The sequence below is a fragment of the Brachycentrus maculatus genome, unplaced genomic scaffold (genome assembly GCF_059751285.1).
Source record: "Brachycentrus maculatus isolate JH-2025_06_01 unplaced genomic scaffold, ASM5975128v1 h1tg000404l, whole genome shotgun sequence".
Lineage (NCBI taxonomy): Eukaryota > Metazoa > Arthropoda > Insecta > Trichoptera > Brachycentridae > Brachycentrus > Brachycentrus maculatus.
The window spans coordinates 71212-90592 of NW_028281153.1; the positions used below are offsets into that span (position 1 = coordinate 71212).

General features: G+C 34.4%; 1 protein-coding gene and 1 long non-coding RNA gene across 6 annotated transcripts; both read left to right on the forward strand.

The window, feature by feature from the left end:
- Positions 1 to 3597: 3597 nt before the first annotated feature.
- On the forward strand, positions 3598 to 5692 carry LOC148302864 (uncharacterized). Its single transcript, XR_015838570.1, has 6 exons — positions 3598 to 3736; positions 3815 to 3895; positions 4182 to 4404; positions 5138 to 5227; positions 5327 to 5415; positions 5560 to 5692. It is a non-coding gene; the product is annotated as an uncharacterized LOC148302864 (long non-coding RNA).
- A 1954-nt stretch (positions 5693 to 7646) lies between these two features.
- LOC148302865 (regulation of nuclear pre-mRNA domain-containing protein 1B-like) lies at positions 7647 to 19381 on the forward strand. Of its 5 annotated transcripts, none has more exons than XR_015838567.1 (8): positions 7647 to 7905; positions 8987 to 9223; positions 10889 to 10966; positions 14474 to 14685; positions 15833 to 15941; positions 17033 to 17208; positions 18189 to 18429; positions 18900 to 19381. XR_015838567.1 is itself a non-coding variant. In XM_088270928.1 (7 exons), exons 1-7 carry the CDS (start codon positions 7755 to 7757, stop codon positions 18342 to 18344), a joined length of 1119 nt encoding a protein of 372 aa, XP_088127054.1. In that variant the 5' UTR covers positions 7647 to 7754; the 3' UTR covers positions 18345 to 19381. The 5 variants fall into 5 exon arrangements, 2 of the variants coding, with proteins under 2 accessions (XP_088127054.1, XP_088127055.1); XR_015838568.1 differs by having other exon boundaries at positions 18996 to 19381; XR_015838569.1 differs by lacking the exon at positions 10889 to 10966.

A 19381-nucleotide genomic window follows, 5' to 3' on the forward strand; every position in this document is an offset into this window, starting at 1 on the left:
AAGAACCTTGAAAGAATTATGCTTGTTACGAGAGGTTCCACTGTATTTCGAAAAGAAACTGCAAAAATAGTTTAAATAACTTAAATATCAATAATATTGAGAATATAGAAACTAAGTACAAAATTAAAAGATTAATATTTATTCAAAAGCATATCCAGTGGTTTTCGTGATAGCTCGGGCACTCTTCTTTGATGTCAGGAAGATTTATTTCTACTTTAGTAAAGATTGCGATATCGCTAGGTTCTGCTTTGCACTGTACTTCAGTGCTGGACCCCGAATCGGTCATATGGGGATATATTACTTCCTCCTCGGTGTGCATAGTATCATCATCACTTTCCGGTTCCACCTTGACTATTGGATATTCTGGGTAATTTATCCTAGAGTAACTCTCGAGTAGCGCCCCTTCTACACCTTCCGGTTCAGCCGAAGGGAGCTCCATCTGTTCCTCGGATCCTTGTTCTTTTATACTCTACAAATATAAATACTCTGGAGATCACATAAATTTTTTAATCACGTAAAAAAATATACCTATGTATAATTTATATTTGAAGCACTAACTTTGTGATTTTCCATTTTATAATTAAAATATAACTTTGTTTTAAAATCACTATAAATATTTTATTATAACTTAATTATAATGTCTACCGGTTTCGAAACTAACCGCTTCTTTTTCAATATGTACTTGATTTTCAAGATTAGTAACGTAGTAGACCTTATAATTAAGTTATAATAAAATATTTGCAGTGATTGTAAAACAAAGTTTTATTTCAATTATAAATACATGTCTTAAAATGTACTTTAAATTATCTTCTTCTTAATGCTATTAGCCGGTATTTTATCAAAACGTATTTTTTATATCATATTTTATTTTTACTGTTTTATTGATCACACTCACTGATCCTGTGAATGGTATAGAAAACACCCGTATTTGAATGCAATGTTGTGTCAAAATTTCAAAATAATCTGCACCAAATGGTGCAGGGCACCGGATGGCAATGACACAATGTAACATTGATCATTAATAGGCCTGCCACAGGTATCAGTCTGCCTCCGTAGTGTAGTGATTGGCGCATTTGGGTCCAGGGGGAGGTTAAAATCAAGTGAGTTCGTTCAGGGAATGCTGACAAAAATAAAATTAAGTATTTTTTTTAATGGTGTATATATGCATGTGTTATAGTTATAGTAATGCCGTAATACAACATTAAAAAATGTAAATTTACAAACATACACATATATTGGTAGTGTAATGGCGTAATGGGAACCCGTACAATCTGTAAATTTTTCCATTTTCTATGTTTGTTCCACAAAATGTCTAAAATAGTGTATTCCATAATCTGGCAAAAGGATATAGTTGTAGTTGCAATACTTATTTAGTTTTATTAAGATATGTACATATAAAAATACATAAAACAAGTGAGTTATTTCATTGCACAAGTTTTGTTTTGCTCTCCTGTAAAATTTGGTCCGAGACAGATATACCCCTTTGCAGATATACCACTACCGATATAAGCGTTAAATTGGAATCGTGTTTTATAGTACGATCTAAGTGGCTGACGAAAGTATACTTTTATATTAACTAGAATTAACGGAATAAACATGAAAGCAGAAAATAAAAGTGTATTTATTACCTCGGATTTTTTCATACTTTTGAACTGAAGTTCAATTTGATGTTCTTTCTTTGAAAAATCGTCAATGACACGATCGTGAAATTTTTCCTTCTCTTTCAACTCCAGCAATAATGCCCTTTCTACTGAAATAATCGCCCAAGATGGGAGACTTTCTTCACTCACCGTACTGTGACTATATGTTCTGATTCGCTTCATTGTGGACGACTTTTTCCCCGAAGCATTCGTCATGGGAATTGTCAAAATTAAGTTCATTAAATTGTTTATTTCAGGAAGAATGTCATTCAACTCATTATCTTTTAGAGTTTCTTTTAGGTCCATCAAATTTCTAAGCTTAAATTCTGGAGAAGCGTAAATGTAAATTAGTTCGCCCTTCAGTTTCGAAAAATCAAAAAAATTACCATAATTATTTTTCAAACATTTGAAACAATTTTCTGGAAACCCTTTGGCGTAGGTTTTGGATTTTGACACATCTAATAATTCCATAAAAATCAAATTATCAAAATCTTTGAATCGCTTTCTGGTGTGGTTTATCAAAACATTCATTATTTCGATAAATTTTTGCCTGTATAGTGATCGTCTATCAGCAGCCGTCATGTCATGTCCAGGTCTTCCGCTTTCCTTATGAGATAAATTTTCTTGGCTCAATATAGTCCATAATTCATCAAAATTATTTCTCTCATTTTCCAAAATTTTTATAAATTCTTCTATTTTTTCTGCGCAGTAAGCAATGTCCAATATTTTATTTTGTAAAATGTCAAAAAAGATGTCGCAAGTGAAAGTGATAGTGTCGTCGCCAAGACACGAGGTAGCCAGCGCTACATAGCCATTTAACCACCTAGCCGCCTTTTAGTCGCGAAGGTGCCGCCTTCATCATCATCCCCATCAAGGAACGCCAGATTCCTGCGCCGCCAGTGGTACCGACCATGGCCACCCAATCCCTCCAGCCACGAAGGAACCGCCACATCTAGGACGTCCGTCGTCCACCCAGAAACGCCAGATTCCTGCATCTCAAGGACCACCCAGCCTTCAAGTTGCTGGCCGTCATCCCACACGGGACCGAACCCCGGGAACCGCCTAAGGTTCCAATCACGGAATTATCTACGGAACGATCGCCTAGTCTACCAGCTGGTTGTCGTCAACGGGGCCAACCCTGAGAGCCGTCCAAGGCTCTAACCATGGACCACCCTCAAATCTTCGTATGGTGCCCCGTCAATAGAAAAATCCGAGTAAGACTTGAGTAATAGTGACATCGGACTGTTTTTAAAGACATTTGGTCTTTAGTTTTTCTTTTCGCATATGTAATAAGGAAAGTCATTTTTCAATATGTTTAATTAACAAATAAAATCAGGTACATGAAACATTCAAGTTTTTAAATTATGTTTCCTTTCAATCATTTTCATGTTAGACGTAAGTCAAGTTCATTTCTTTCTTTCTTCCGGGCATATTAAATTCATTAAGTTAGGTATATTATCAGTGCTAATATTAATATAGAGGTAAACATGGCGAATCCCAAACAACAACGGCAAAGTTGTTTTTCCTTCATCTCTCGCATACTCGGTATCCAAGGGGTAATATCGAGTTCCCAATCCCCGGATGTTCCCGTGACCTCTCGGTCCACAGAGATACAGATTGTTTCCATATTGTCCGGAATTCGAATTCGCCGCCTCCAAGAGAATCTCTGACGATTCCATTATTTTCTCCATCCCACCGCTATCCATATGATTTTCTAATGAAATTAACAACAAACCCCGCCTCAATATCGAAATGTGAATAAATGTAGGTAGGTACCTACTAGTAGGTTCATGTCAGCCTGTGATATCTCGCGGCCATCTTTGATTCCTGCAGCAAGAAGGGTATGAAGGGGAAAAAAATAAATTTTTCGATAGACCTTGCGCAGTAGCTATTTACCGAATGACGTATCCCAGGACCTGAATGGGCTAAATTATGACGTCATGCGCAGAACAAGACGAGTTTAAAAATACCTTCTATCATTTCAACTGTGGTTTACCCCCTCCCCAACCATCAAAACATATGATTTCGGTAGGTAAACAAAACTTCACCAAGATGGCCGTTTTCCCGTCGGCTTGCGGACCATTCCATTATCACGGGTATTTTTTTTGGAATCATTTGAAATAAAATGGTTTATACAAATATTATTAGTTTATATCATCTCTGTTTTGTTTCAGGTGTAAGATTTCAACTAGGCATTCTATATCAATCCAAAAGGAATCAATGTTTCACTGCCAAACATATATTGTGCAAGAAACGTAAGTTTAAATTATTTGCTGATGTTTATCATTTCTGCATTATCACTTTCATTATGTTGTGTAACGTTAAACTAATGTTTTTTTTAAAATTATTATTTATAGTTTGTATGTAACTATACATTGAAATAATCTTCGTATATTTAATCTTGAATTCAACCGAATTTAGACGGCCATTTTACTACGCACTTGTTTTCTCCGGTTAATTTTAAAATTATTCAAAATATTACATATTTATGTTATTATATTTTAATTGTTATGGTTTTTACAAATCTCTATTTTATTTCAGGGTGTATGGATAAGATTTCAATCAGGCATTATATAACAAAACGAATCATTTGTTTCGAGAATCCAAATCAAGAATTGATGTTTGAGATATACATTTTCCCTGTGAACGAACGAACGAAGGGATGTTACTTAATATCAGTGCGCTAGATTTTAATTTATCACTTATTGGATCCTTCCTCAACCTGCCTCTGCTAAACGAGAATTCTTTAGCAACGAAATACGACGTAAGTTAATTATCTGCTGATGTTTATTATGCTTATTTTATTACCTATTTTTTTTGTACTATGTTACACGCAATATATATACAATGACAGATTTAGAAGGGTTTGAAGTACCTGATTTCTATAGGACAATACATAACAATGCCGAAGTAGTGAGGAGGATGTTTTACAATGGGTAGTTGCAGTCATCAAGAAGTACTTCTACTTGTATCATGATTGAAAGTGAAATAGCAGAAAAAGTGAACCTTAGAAGAGAGGATAAAAGCGAAGAAGAAACAACACTGCAAAAAAATTAAGTTTTCAGTGTTAAGATCGCATCTCGATGATCTAATAACATTTATCAACTACTTGTCAGATAATGAAGTTCTACTATATTGTACGCATTTTCGTAAATTTAGAGGGTTGATTATAAAAAGAAATTGTTGTTTTTTGAAAGAGTGCAAACAAAACATTTCAAAGCAGGATTACTGAAAGGGTATCGATATCAAACAGCAACATCACTTCACGACGAGTGTTCGAAGACAATTTTTTTTTTGAGTTTTGCATTGTTTATTTATATCTAAATACAGTGTTCATATTTTGAACAAGAAAAAAATCTTTATTTTAAACCTATTTTCTAACCTATTCTCTCCAATTAGTCCATTTTATCAAGGTTTTATTTCTCATATACATGTATATAGATTCTTGTGGCTCTACATATTACATACCCAATATTAATTTAATTATATTCTTACAGCTCTCCGTTCCGAGTTATCTAGTGCTAGCGGAGCTCTCTAATTATTATGACCAGCTAGCAGAGCCTCTTTGTTTACTCTTGAACCCCAGTGTATGTATCTTTTTCCTTTGTGGAATCATTTATTTTACTTCAATAATATTTTTAAATCAATGTATTATGTCTCGGTATTAATTAAGTTAAATTTTTCAGCTCTTTATTCTGTGTTACCGAGTACTAGCAGAGCTTTCCAATGGAATCGGCAGCTAGCAGACCCTTTTTATTAGCTACTGAACCCTGTGGTATGTATCTTCCCATTAATGTAATTATCAAATTTCTTATTCATTCGTTCTCATACACACCTTTTAATATTATACACGTTTCTGTGGAATTCTATGTTAAAATATTTTACTACTTTACATTTGATGCAATATATTTTATTTTAGGAGCCACCCGTTTTGTCAATTTTATTGGAGAATCGAGAGTTTCTAATCTGACTCTAAGGAATCAAAAGCTGAACATGGGCGATGAAGACGAAGAAGCAACTTCGATATGTTCAAAAGAAATCGACAACATTTGAACAATGGCACATGGCTGCTCGTAGATATAAAGAGGGGAAAGTATTAGTACAATACCTTTCGTTGTTAAATCTGATGCCTTATAGATTTATTTAATGTCAGATCAAACAATCGCATCGCCATAAAAGGTAGATGATATACCTGAAAAGATAAAGCTCTTGCTATCGCTTTATATACAGAAGGACCTAAGGGCTACAGGTTACTGGCTAAACTCTGCTTTGCCTTCTCCAGTAACCATTAAAAAATAACTTTACTTAATTAGGCTGAAATCCGGCATTAATGACATATTATTTAACAATTTAAAAACAAAAAAATATAAAATTATATATTATTATTATGATATATCATACTAATGATAGATCAGTAAAAACTTGTAATTGTTATATTTTATGAAATCATGTAAATTTCAATTTACGAAATGGATTTATCAAAGTGCAATGTTTTCCGATCACACATTAACTATTAGGATAAAAGGGCTTTACACACCTTACAAGCAACCTCAATATTTTTCTTTTTTTGAAAGTGGTGCTAAACATGCAGATCTGAAGGGTATTGTTCTAACTACAAAGAAATTTATTTTATTTGGCCTTAAGCCTATAGCTATTGTGTGTGATCAAGGTACCACTGTGTTATTCTAAAATTGTTTAAATGAGGCCGATCTTATTTATTTATATCTAAAAGTACATTTCTATAATATATAGGTCCAAGAAAACTCTTCAGTATTCCTGGTGACTACAATTCGATATATGTATTTAACAATATTTCTTTATTGATATAAAACATAAATACAATATTTGGTAATGCCTTAAGCACTACTTAAAGTAATGCACATTAGTTGTAAACAAGAAGGCTTTTTGGGACCTAGTTTGAGCACTACACAGAATTTTACTGTCCGGCAGTCAGGTTAGCATGAAAAAACGGATGATTGGCTTGTGCACTTGTCCGTCTTTCTCCGGATCGGTGCGCTCGATCGGTGCACGATCATGGTGAGCATGAACTCGATCACTAAAGCTAAACCGTTGAAATCATTTTTATTTGCAATAACCGGACTGCCGAACAGTAAAATTCCGTGTAGTGCACAAGCGCCCTTAGGGCGTTTGTCCACTACACGGAATTTTACCGTCCGGCACGTCATTTAGCGTTTTCAAACGACGATTGGCTTGTGCTTTTCTCCATCTTTCTTCGGATCGGAGCTCTTGATCAGTGCGTGAACACGATGCGCGTAAATTCGATCACGCTACACTGTCGTAGTCGCTTTCACTTTTCAAAACCTGACTGCCGGAGGGTAAAATTCTGGGTAGTGGACAAGTGCCCTTTGTGTGTGTAATTTTAAGTACAATAATAATTTTATATATTCCTGTAATATTGTAATTTTCTTTGATTTGATCCAGAAGGTTATAGGTTTAAGAGAACTCGAGTATGTAATTGGTTCACCTTCCGGTTCAGTCAAAGTATGGATATAATAAACCTTTTTACCAGCTAAATGATTTTTTCATTTTTCAATTTCATTGAACAATGTCAAAATCAATATAGCCTAAATATGTCATCAACATAAAACTCTGTAAAATGCGTATTTTCCCATTTTCCTGAAAAGGCGGGAAAATGACGAAACGCATTTTACAGAGTTTCATGTCGATGGCATTTTTAGGTTATTTTGATTTTGACATTTGAGCTTCTTCTTCCTTTTTGTCTCTATAAGGCTGTCGAGTGCATCGATCAGCTGATTTTTCTGCGTAGGTTATTTTTTAGTGTGAATAGTGAGAATATTTAATTTTCTTGATTTTTTTCAACATGTATAATCATTTACCATACTAATTTGACTGAGAGATCAATCTTTACTAGTATATAATCTTTGGTTCATGTGCTTATGGTGTATTTTTTGTCAATGCTGGATATTCATTTTCTGGATACAGTATTTCTATCTGATTTTGATTTTGTTATCAGCGTTTTCTGGTGGGTTTTTTTCTGTCGTTTCGTCGGGTTGGTCGTTCTTCGTTTGTCGCTTGTTTTTTTCCGGACGAAGGTACCGCCGACCACGAAACTTGGATTATTTCTTTATAATAATGTCTGGATTTACGGAGAGTGCTCTTATAAAAAAACTGCATGATCTGAATTCTAGTCAACAAAGTATCCAAACGTTATCGTTATGGCTCATACATCACAGGAAACATCACGCTACTGCGGTCAAAATTTGGTTTAAAGAGCTTCTCAAAAGTTAGTATCAAACCATTTTATGTAGTCTCTTTCATTGATATGTATATTGTTTGCGTTAAAAATGTACTTTTAAACAAATTTCTCTCATTTGAATAGGTTTTTTTGTGGCAGTACATTTGAGGTTAGTAAGAAATAAAATAAAAACTCGAAAAAAATGATTAACAATGATGCAATGTTGCTCAGCAAACGTTAATTTAGTTATGAATTGAATAATTGTTTTTATTTTTCAAAACCGGGACCCTTATTTCGTATTTATCGTATGTTATGTGATTTATGGAGGAAATTAATTTTAGTTTTTGCGCAATTTATTCAACATTTATTTGATTTATTCATTCGGTTTTTCACTAAGGTAAAATATAACGTATTCTTTATTAGAAGAAAATAAAAGAAATTTTAACATAGCTTTAGTACATAAACATTTTATAAATATTTAACCTTTAAAAACTTGGATGAAAAAATCAAATAATTTATCAACATATTATGTTATTCTGTTTCATGTAAACTAAATACTTAAAGTTTGAAGATAAACACATGAATTTTATTAAGAAATATCTTTAACATAAAAAGCTTGCTTCACACTTATATGTAGTTCATCTTTATTAATCATATTATTTATTATTGTCCGCCTCCGTAGTGTAATGGTCAGCACGCTCGACTACCGCACTGGAGGTCTCGGGTTCGATTACCAGGGGGGGGGGGGTCAAATAAACATAAGTTTTTTTTTCACTCATATTTATTCAATATTACCCTGGACTGGTACCTGAAGCGGAGGGCTGTTCACCTTTCCATTATATGTTAACGGATCAAGATAACACTGAGATTATATAATGCAGTGCCCTATGCACAATTGGGGTGCAGATAAGGGTTTGAAGAAGAAGAAGAATATTCAATGTTTGAGTAATCCAATCCAAAGTTATTTAAAAAGCAGAAAACACCAATATGAAGGTTTTTTTCAGGTGACCAGATAAAAATTCTACTTGCACGAATTGAGAAACGCTGTTTTAGACATTGCACCATCAATTTATGTTTAAAAATAAAATTCAATTCACGGTTGTTGATTTTTAAAATATTTTTATTTCAGTCAAAGATGGAAAACAGTTGACGTTCATGTATCTTGCCAACGACGTGATACAGAACAGTAAGAAGAAAGGCCCGGAGTATGGCAAAGAGTTTGGCGACGTGTTAAAGAGGGCGTTTGAGCATATGGCCGCCACGGGGATGAACGAGAAAACCAGAAACACTCTGGGGAGGATCCTCAACATTTGGGGAGAGAGGGGCGTCTATACGGGAAAACAAATAGAAGAATTCAAAATCGCCGGTGAGTTTTGAAACCTTGTCACCAATTTAGAAACCTCGTTCTTGAATCACTAGAACTTCACTAGAGACATCTATTGGTGAGATGTAAAGAAGCTTTTTATTAAGCAGAAACTCGTATGTGAGGTCCGAATCCTGGATTATACAATCACACACATGAGAAACGTTAGAAAACACCATTTTCATTTTTATTATTTAAGCTTATAATTTTATCAGATAATTTATTTTTATGGGGCTGACGACAGCCTATGACTTCCATATTCTTCTTAATCTTTGATGAGATGTCAAAAAATAATGTGAAAATAACTCCTGTAATTGGAGATAATCCACATTTTGTGAACAAGTATTTGGACACACTCAAAATGTTGTAAATTGTTCAACTTGACTGATTTTCAGTTTTGCATATTTTTGGGATGTTATGCCCAGTTTCGGATGCTGATGCATGCCTGGTGAGATTGAAATCAATACAAGTAAATTTTTTCATTCTAGCATTTGAAGACTTGCCTAGAAAAGGGGTAAAAAATCATCACTATTTTATAAAATTTTCAATGATGGGAGTACAGTGGGGCCTCTCATAATGAGTAATTCGCATAGCAAGCAAAAAAAAGTGAAAAAGATGCTCCCTTATTGAGCGATATTTCGCACATTATAGAGGAAGGGCAAGTTCCCTTTTCACGAAAACTTCTTGTGAGTCAAGACTTTCGCACCAGTCAAAACAAATAAAGATTCTGGAACGAATAATGCTCGTTATAAGTGGTTCCACTGTATTGTACCGTAGAACGGGGCTACTTGAACTTTGATGTGTTGCTTGAGCCCAGTAAAAAAAAGGATTTAAATCTGTATTTGGTCTACAATAATGAACGTATCGACATGATTCATTGTTTCCCTGACAGGTGACACTTATTGTCACAATACTTTGAACGATACCACGATCTAATTTTTGTACTGGGCTCAAGTAACACATCAAAGTTCAAGTAGCCCCGTTCTACTGTACTATACTTGATTGTATACAATAATTACTTTTAAATTTTTAAGCTATTTTTGGGTTGTCATTTGTCTTTATATTGTTTATCTTCATTATTGACGTGGTGTCCCGACGCTGCAAAAAAACGTCCCGATATTTAGTCAAATATTTGCTGAATCAAATGAGTTTATGTGATTGTTAAGATGAACGTAATTTTATTCAACTGTAAATTGTTTAGTGTGATACCTGAATTGCTTTGTATTGATGATATCGCTCACTCCTTTCAACAACGTCACATATTAAAAAACTTGATTTTTCAGGAGATAGTTTTTAAAGTTTAAGAATATAATAAAATGTATTAAAAATAAATATCAAGCCACTTATTCAACTTTTACTGTGCAACAGATCTTTTTAGGTAAAACCTGAATGTTTTTTCTCCATTCAAAAAATATTTAGTTTATTTAAAAAAATAATTAAACGATACCTTTTCTTCAAAATGCAAAAAAAAAACACTTTGTGCCCTGTAGCTAGTAAATATTAAGTTAAAAATATGCCGCTTTTGATGGGATATAGTACATTTTCTGGGCATTCCGAAAACATGCACAACCGAAAATTGTCGATTTTTGATATATGACGTTGTTGAAAGGAGTGAGCGATATGTGAATTGTCATTTTTTTGTGCTAACTAACTATGACTTTTCCTCAGTGAACATAGAACTGAGTGCTGGGATTAATGAAACCGGCCCCATAGAGTCTTCCGCTACCGCCGGGAGACCCAATCATTGTAAACATTTTTAATATTCTAACTTATTTTTATTCTTTTATGTTTTGTATGTAAATAAAACAGCATATGTATAGAACCACCAAGCTATGCTAGCTTCTTGTCTCGAGATAAAAGTCTGATTGACTGGAAATGTCTCATAAAATAATCGACAAATCATGTTTGGTGAATTACATGATTTGTTTAATGAATTTTGAATGAAAGTTATGTGTTTTGATCAATACATTGTTGTTGTTTGTTGTTTTGACTCTGTTTTAACTGTTGTAAGAAGTCTTTATTTTATCATTTTGATTAGTTTTATGTGTAAAACATGATAACATGACATGACACGAATTGTGTAAAGGTTACAAGGTTGCTCATAGACTTGATATAAATAAAATTCATTAATTTTACTATGTACTAATTTATTCTAGCTTCATTGCATTATTGACTTAAAATATGCAAGTTTTATAGATTATTTTAGTAATACTAAAATTCTTCTAACCCTTATCTGCACCCAATGGTGCAGAGTGGAAGGTCAACACAGCATAGAAAGAAGACATATATCTTGGTTTTCTAAGAGAGTGGTATCTTAGCTGAATATATTTTTCCCCTCTTTCATTTTCCTACTTTAGTGTACAAGATTCTGACATGTCAAAAGTCATGGTTTAATTAGCATTATTTAATATTTGAAATGAATTTTTTTATTGTGATTAACTTTGCCGGGAGTATGGACGTAAATGAACGTCGGTGCGAATTTTCCTGAAAGGAGTATCGATGTTTATGAACGTCAAAAGTTTGTCTGCCAGTTGGTATGATGTAACTTGTGTAGCAATGACATCGGTGGATATTTGTATGTAATTTTGTCATAAAATATAACCTTGATATGTTATTTTTTTAATTTTATTTTTACATAATTTATTTTCTTGATAATACATATCACGTGAAAAAAATTTTTTTTTTCATGTAAAACAATCCCACTCGCTAGGGAAAGCCGAACATAAATTATTGTTCTCCCGGAAAGGTTAAGAAGTTTTGGTGGTACTATCAGATTGTATTGTGTTGTATTTTAAAGTTATACAAGCTGCTTTTTTGTTGTTGTATGAATTTATACATTGTTTAGATTTCACCAGCTTATTTTGTCAATTATTTATATTAAAAATATTTTATTTCACATATGAAATATTACACATACATATGGAGAAGAAATATTACTGGATGCCATATTATTATTTTAAGGCTGAGATCTCAAGCTTGTCTCAAGCGTTCAAATCAGAATGCGCTCAGGGCTGCACGTGTATTCACGCTAATTTTTTTTAGAGAATGTACATTAGATATTTATTAGTTTTTTAGAATATGTATCGATGAAATATTTTAATATATTTTTTTTAACTCCTTATTTTTTAATAATTATTTTCTTTTGAAAACCCTATAATTATTTCGAAGAAATACTTATTTTTTAAATGTGAAAACGGTGTTTTGAGAAAGATCAATTACGTAAAATGTTACCTGGATTTAGAGAAAATTAAGTTGCGACTAAAAGAATGCTGGGCCTTAACAAGTGGTTTGATTACAGACTGTTATTAATAAATTATGGGGTTAATTGCTAAACCTTAAATTCTCTGCATTTATAAAAGCAGGTGAGTTTTTGAATATGTATTGTGTTACACACTTATGAATGTAGGTTATTAACTCATGTGAAATGCTTTCAAGTAGAATGTGAAGGCAGGAGGATGAATTCAAACAAATTATAAATTTTGTATATTAACCCTTAATTAGTCGCTTGGGGTCAAAGCAACTTCGCATAAAAAAATTAAGCATTTTCTGCTTCGCATTTGATATTTAGTTCATGTTATTTCTTTTAAATATGATAAAATCAATAAAGCACTTTAATCATAAGCAAGTTTTATTATCTTATACATTTAATAAATAATAAGCAGTTATGTAATTTCTTCGTGATAGTAATTAAGGGTTAAAAGCTTTGTTAACTTTGTGATATGGTAATATAACACTCTCCTTATCATTCATCGTTCACTTTGTGTAATACTACTTTAAAGTGGTATTTTATTTAACACATTTAAAGAGGCATTACTCAATGTGAACGATGAATGATAAAGAGTGTGTTAACAAATTTTATGTTTTGTCAATTGTCAAAAGATGGATTCAACCATTCGGCATGCAATTACGTAATTTACTTATTTGATTTATCTGCATGTTTTTAACGACGTTTATGGAAAGTATTTTATTTTCAATGCACAGTCACTTAATGCTTCTTTTTGGTTTGCGGCAATTATTCTACAGACTTTTACTTTTTGTGCGGATATACAGTTTTCGAAAAATAAAAGAACGCCGTATTTTACAGACTATAAGATGCTAGGGATTATAAGACACTTTAATTTTGAAGCAATTTTTTTATGGAATTTTGGGGATCTCAATCCAGGGTTGTCCAAAGCGCAGCTTATAATTATGCGGCACGCGACGTGTTTTTGATCTACCGCAAATATGAAATATTTTCCTTTTATATAACTTGTTTTGTAGAATATTGTTTTGTTTTTATAGCATCCCAAATAAATAAATTAAATATATATTTTTCAACAAAAATTCAAACCCTCATCCACACCCGATGGTGCATAAGGCAGTGTATCGTATAAACACAGTGCTGTTATCTTGATCGTTAAAACATGAAGAAAAGGTGATCAGCTCTCCGCTTCATATACCAGTCCAGGGAAATATTGAATGAATATTAGAGTGAAAAAATCACTTATATTTATTTGAATCCCTCCTGGGAATTGAACCTGGGACCTCCAATATGGTAGCCAAGCGTGCTGACCATTACACTACGGAGGCGGGCGGAGGTGTTTTATTTTTATGGCATCCCAAAGAAATTAATTAATTATTTATTCTAAAAAAATTATTACATTATAATATGATGACGTCCCTGCATATTATTTTTTGACATCTCTTGACGACCGTCATATTATTCTTCATCAAAGATGAAGAATAGTATGACGGTCGTCAGCCCCGTAAATGCCCAGACTTCCATATTCTTCTTCATCTTTGATGAGATGTCAAAAAATAATATACAGGGACGTCATCCAAAAATAATATACAAGTATTTGGACACACTCAAAATGTTGTTAACGTCCCTGTATTTTTATTTATTCTTTGAAAAGTTTAAGTATTTGTTTCTGCAGCCCTCCAATCTATTTAGCTATTTTGACAACCCTGCTTTGATCGAATAACATAATATCTTAGTCGTACAGGAGAAAGTGACCAACCACCAAAACGTAAAATGTTCAGGAGGGCCATTTAAGTCACCTTTGCTTGGCAAGAAAATAAACATGAATGCAGTTAGTCATGTTTAACTTGTCAATATATTATACTTCCAAGTTTAAAATCCTTTGGGATTTTTTCAGGGCGATATTAAGCTAGTAAGATATCAAATAGTCAATGATCACGTTTTTGTAAAACAATGCACTCGGTCACTTTCTCCTGTATGACTACGATATCATTGTCTGTTATTTTTTTCAGTGGATCCGGAAGCGGCTTCCGCTGCCAAGCCGAAGAAACGGAAGGGGGGGGATGTGTTTGAAAACAACAACGACAAGCGGTCCAAGAACGGCGAGAGGGAGCGCACCTTCAGCGAGACCAAAGTGGAGGTGGACGGGCTCATAGAGACGCACGTGACGCTCAGCCCCAAGACCCCGCCTGGCGACCCTCCGGAGCCAGAGGAACTAGTCAAGGTAATACTAATAATTATTATTTGGATAATTTGTATAGCGCCATTTTCGTAAAATACTACCACAAGGGCACTTATAAAGACTTGAATAATATGATAAAATAACAACTATGTAATTTTTTCTTAAATTCATTAATTTTTTTAAACCAGCAACCGGGTTTCGTTACAGCACCAGTTTGATGATGTCGGTTACGACGAAACCCGGTTGAATGCATCGAGATACGTGTCACAATACATTTTAAGAAATACATAGTGGTATTTACCGTGTGAAACTTAAATTATAAAAAAGGAATCAACGCGTTGTGTTTAAATTACACAAGCTTGTAAAAGCATAATCAATAGCCGAGTTATCACCGGATTGATCATGTGGCACACTATGATTCATCAGGACCAGTTGGGGGTCAAACAAACCAATATTTTGGTGTTGTTTGACCTACAAAACTGCATACTTTTGTCACCACAATGAAAGAATTGTATTTATTTTAAAATTTTACCATTTTAGTGCTGAGATTTTTCTTATGTGTATGCTAAAATTGCTGAAGAGTTTTTTTTGTTGGAAAAATGGTCCTTTTTTATTAGGTGTGTATAAAATCAGTAATATTTGTGTCAAATATTGATTGATTTTAGTATTTCTTTTACAGGATTTTGTAATAAACATACTTGTATATACTATTTAAAAATAAATGCAATTTGAGAAAAAAATTATATATATATTATTTCACAAGAATGTGTCAAGGTTGTGTGAAATTTGCTTGCACTCTGAGTTTATACTATCGATGAGCATCCTCCAATTGATAAATATTCTAATTTCATTGGAACTATCACTACTTTGAGTATAACAATGACTTTCAACATTAATATTGGACGAATTCGACATTGTAAGGGTGAAAACAATAAGTTTTTACAAAAAATGTATTTAAATTTTTCACTAAAAATTATTTAAATTTGTTTATTTGTGAATATTATTGATGAATAAAGGCGTACACTGCGAGATACCCTCTCAGCTCGACCGCCAAAATACACTGTATCATTTTCGGTATGTCGGGCAGGCCGCACTTTAGGCAACCAGAGTCATATCGATTCTCGGTACTCGCAACGGTCAATATTGAATTTTAGTTTTTATTTATTTAATTTAATTTTTCAAATGACAGGCTCTCCTAGAACTGGAAAACAGCGCTTCTAGTGACGCAGCCGTTAGAGAACGAATAGCCTCCCTTCCTCCAGAGGTGTCCGAAGTCCAACTTCTCGCTAAGCTTGAAGGTATGTATATCCTCACTCGTCAGCAACACACTCAGTGATGTTTAGTTCATTATAGAATTTTTAAATTTAGGGTTCAGCCATAAATGTTCAGTTCCTTACGGTATTTATTTTTTGAGGTCAAAGGATCTTGCATCCCTTATGTCACTGCGACCATATTAGGTCTATTGTGACCTCCCTCTGTATCGCAGCTCACTCCCAAGACCTACGTGAGTCATGTAACTCACGACCTGTCTTTGTGGTAGGAGCTTCACCTTCTCGGAGTCCAGTAGAGGTCCTCCAAGGATATGACTTCGTTTGCGAGCGAGTGCGTCACAATTATAGAGAATGTGGATTGGCGTTTTGTTATCCTCCATAGAAAATCTGCATACTGGGGAGTCATGAAGTCCAATTTTGTCATGTGTTTCCTCGGTCTGCAGTGTCCTGTCAAGATCCTGGTTACGATCCTTATTTGTTTTTTGCTAAGCTTTAGAGCTTCTGTGGTGAATTTCTGCGAGTACCCCATGATCAGTTCCTATGCGTGTTTCAACTTTAGGGTTTAGCCATGAATCTTTTGGGGTGAGCAAATTTTCTGTGGTCTCAATCTTGTGGATCGGTCTGCAGTAACAAATGACACCTCCTTCGTCACTCCGGTCTATTTTAAGAAACCCTCTTCAGCTCCTCATACGTTGAACAGCCCATGTCCTCAAATGAGTTGCAAAGATATTCGCTGCGTAATCGTCTTCTGGCGTTTTCTCCCTCTATTACCAGGAGCAGAAAACCCTCCTGTCTCAGCATGTGACCGATCCATTCGGCGTGTCTCTTCGAGATAGTCGCAAGAAAGTGCCGTCTTTCTTCGATTATTCGTAGTAATAATAATAATAACTCTTTACTCCAGCTTGACTAAGTGGTGGGTGCAATACTTAGTCAGCCATATATGTTTAGCAACATATTTTTTTATACAATGAAATTAAAAATAATAAACAAATAAGAAAGTGAAAAAAAAAAAAAAAAATAAATTTAGAGAGATGTAGATATATATGAATATAGTAAATATATGAAATAAATTCCAACCAAAATAATTGAAGTTTCAACGAATGCCTTTGATGTGTCAGATAAAGAATCAGCCTTGAAGCTGTCTGCGCTGGTGTCGGCGGCCGTGGAGCTGTTGGCGGACTACAACGCGCGGTTGTCGGCGGAGCTGGAGCGGCGCCGCAAGCTGGCCGCGGCGCTGCAAGACTTCACGCAGGCGCAAAAGGATCTCACCCGGCAGTCTGAGGAGCAACTCGAGGTATATCTACCATTCGCTGTATTCCTTAAACTTGGAGGTTTGTTCTTTGTGGTGTATTTCTTTCTCATCTTATGATGAGAGGCCTAAATGTATGAAGAATGAGGAGAAATTAAAAAAAATTCTTATGTTTATTGTAAGAAAATGTAAATCTATATGATGTTAAATTAAGTATAATAAATATTAGTTAGTTCACCTCCGTAGTGTAATGGTCAGCAAGCTCGGCTACCGTACTGGAGGTCTCGGGTTTGATTCCCAGGGTGGCCAATAAATATAAGTCGTTTTTTCACTCTAGTATTTGTTCAATATTTTCCTGGACTGGTATCTGAAGGGGAGGGCTGATCACTTTTCCTTCATGTGTTAACGACTAAGATAACACTGCGTTTATACGATACAGTGCCGCTGTGGGTGTGGATAAGGGTTTGAAAAAGAATAATTAGTTTGTATTAAATAAGCTAACTGAAGAAATAGATAAAAAAAAAAAAAAAATCTTGCTTAATGTCGAATGTCGTGGTATTCTGGAGTATAATGCGCTTCCATACCTCCAATACTAGAATGGTGAGGGGAGTGTTAGATCTATTAGGCTTGCTCCTGACTGGCCTCTTGCTCTTTATGTCAACACGATCAAAGCGGAGAGGATCCCTTTCTGAATTTCTGTAGAATGTTACAATTACTGATAGTTCCCCGAGAATGGAGAGGTTTACAAATCTTACATTCCAGGAAAAGTTTAGGATCCGTTTTCAGTGCCATGTTTTGAACACATACACCTTTTTTTTTCTCTATTATATGTTGTAATATTTTTCCCTTTGTAAGGTCTCTGCAGTTGGGATGTAATCATCAAAATTTCCAAGGATACTGAAGGATATCGAATTTCAGAAAGCAGCATCTGCTTTCCGCTTCTCTCTGCCTACCCCTGCGGTGGGTGATGCTTAGTTTTTTTTTATTATTATCATGTACTAAGTGTATCAGTGCAAATATTTCAGGAATACAATGAGAAGCTACAAAAAATCTACGCCGTTAGAACGGAGATCAAATCGCATCTGGAGAGCTTGCCGGACGTGACGCAGCTCCCCGACGTGACGAGCGGGCTCGCCCCCCTGCCCTCGGCCGGGGACCTGTTCAGCCTGCACCACCGCTGACGGCAGCTGCTGCGGGGGCCACACCAACCCCCCCACCACCTCAACTTGCTTCTTTTCAAAAGACATTTACTCGGGACGAAGCACGGTAACCCTTTCCACCATTGCTAATTCACATTTTGTGTTTAATTATTAAATTTCATATATTTAGCATCACATTTTAAAAGTATTTTATTTAGGAATCATGTTTTGATTAAAAAATTAATAAAATGCCCTTGAAAGTTAATTTTTTAAATTGACTGCTATAAACTCAAATTATTAAATGTTGAACGATTGAAAAAAAAACATATCTTGACTGTTTATTGAGGGAATATTTTTTGTTGTATCTTCTTTAAGAGAATCTCCCTATCACAAAAGTAAAAGATAGCACATGTGATTTTAATGTGTGGATTATTTTAATAAGAAACAAATATATGCATGTCAAAAAAATGATGTAAGTAAAAACTGTTTTATGATAATCTTGAATCGGATTGTGGTTCCGCAGTTGTATCCTCCACTGCATCACAACTTGCCTCCTACTCTTGCCTTCTACTAAAATACAATTTTTACACTTTACAGTGTTGTATACATGGAAATAAGCACCCTTGAGGTAATATTTAACGCAAATGGTCCTCTATATGTACCAGGTGTACAAGTATGAAGTGTGGATTTCAGGCAACACATGGCACGCCAATGCAGTGTAGAGAAACACCCTGCATTTTCTGCCGTCAACAAGAGTCAATGTGCACAAGCCATTAGTTAAAAAAAGTGTTTGTATAATATTGTTTTGCTGTATAGAATATGCCAAAATTTGTGCCAAATAAAGAGCACTCGCGGACAGCATTATTTTTATTTTAAAGAGGTTCAAGATGAATCACACCAATTACTTAGAGAAGCTTGTGGTGTGAACATACTCCATCACAAGAGAAATCCATATTTCAGACTCGTACACCTGGTAAGTTATTAACTTTTATTATTAGCACATTCAGTTGACAAAACGTAAATATTTGTGCATATGGTATAAGAGTACAAAAATTGTTTTTCAAAAAAAAAAAAACAAA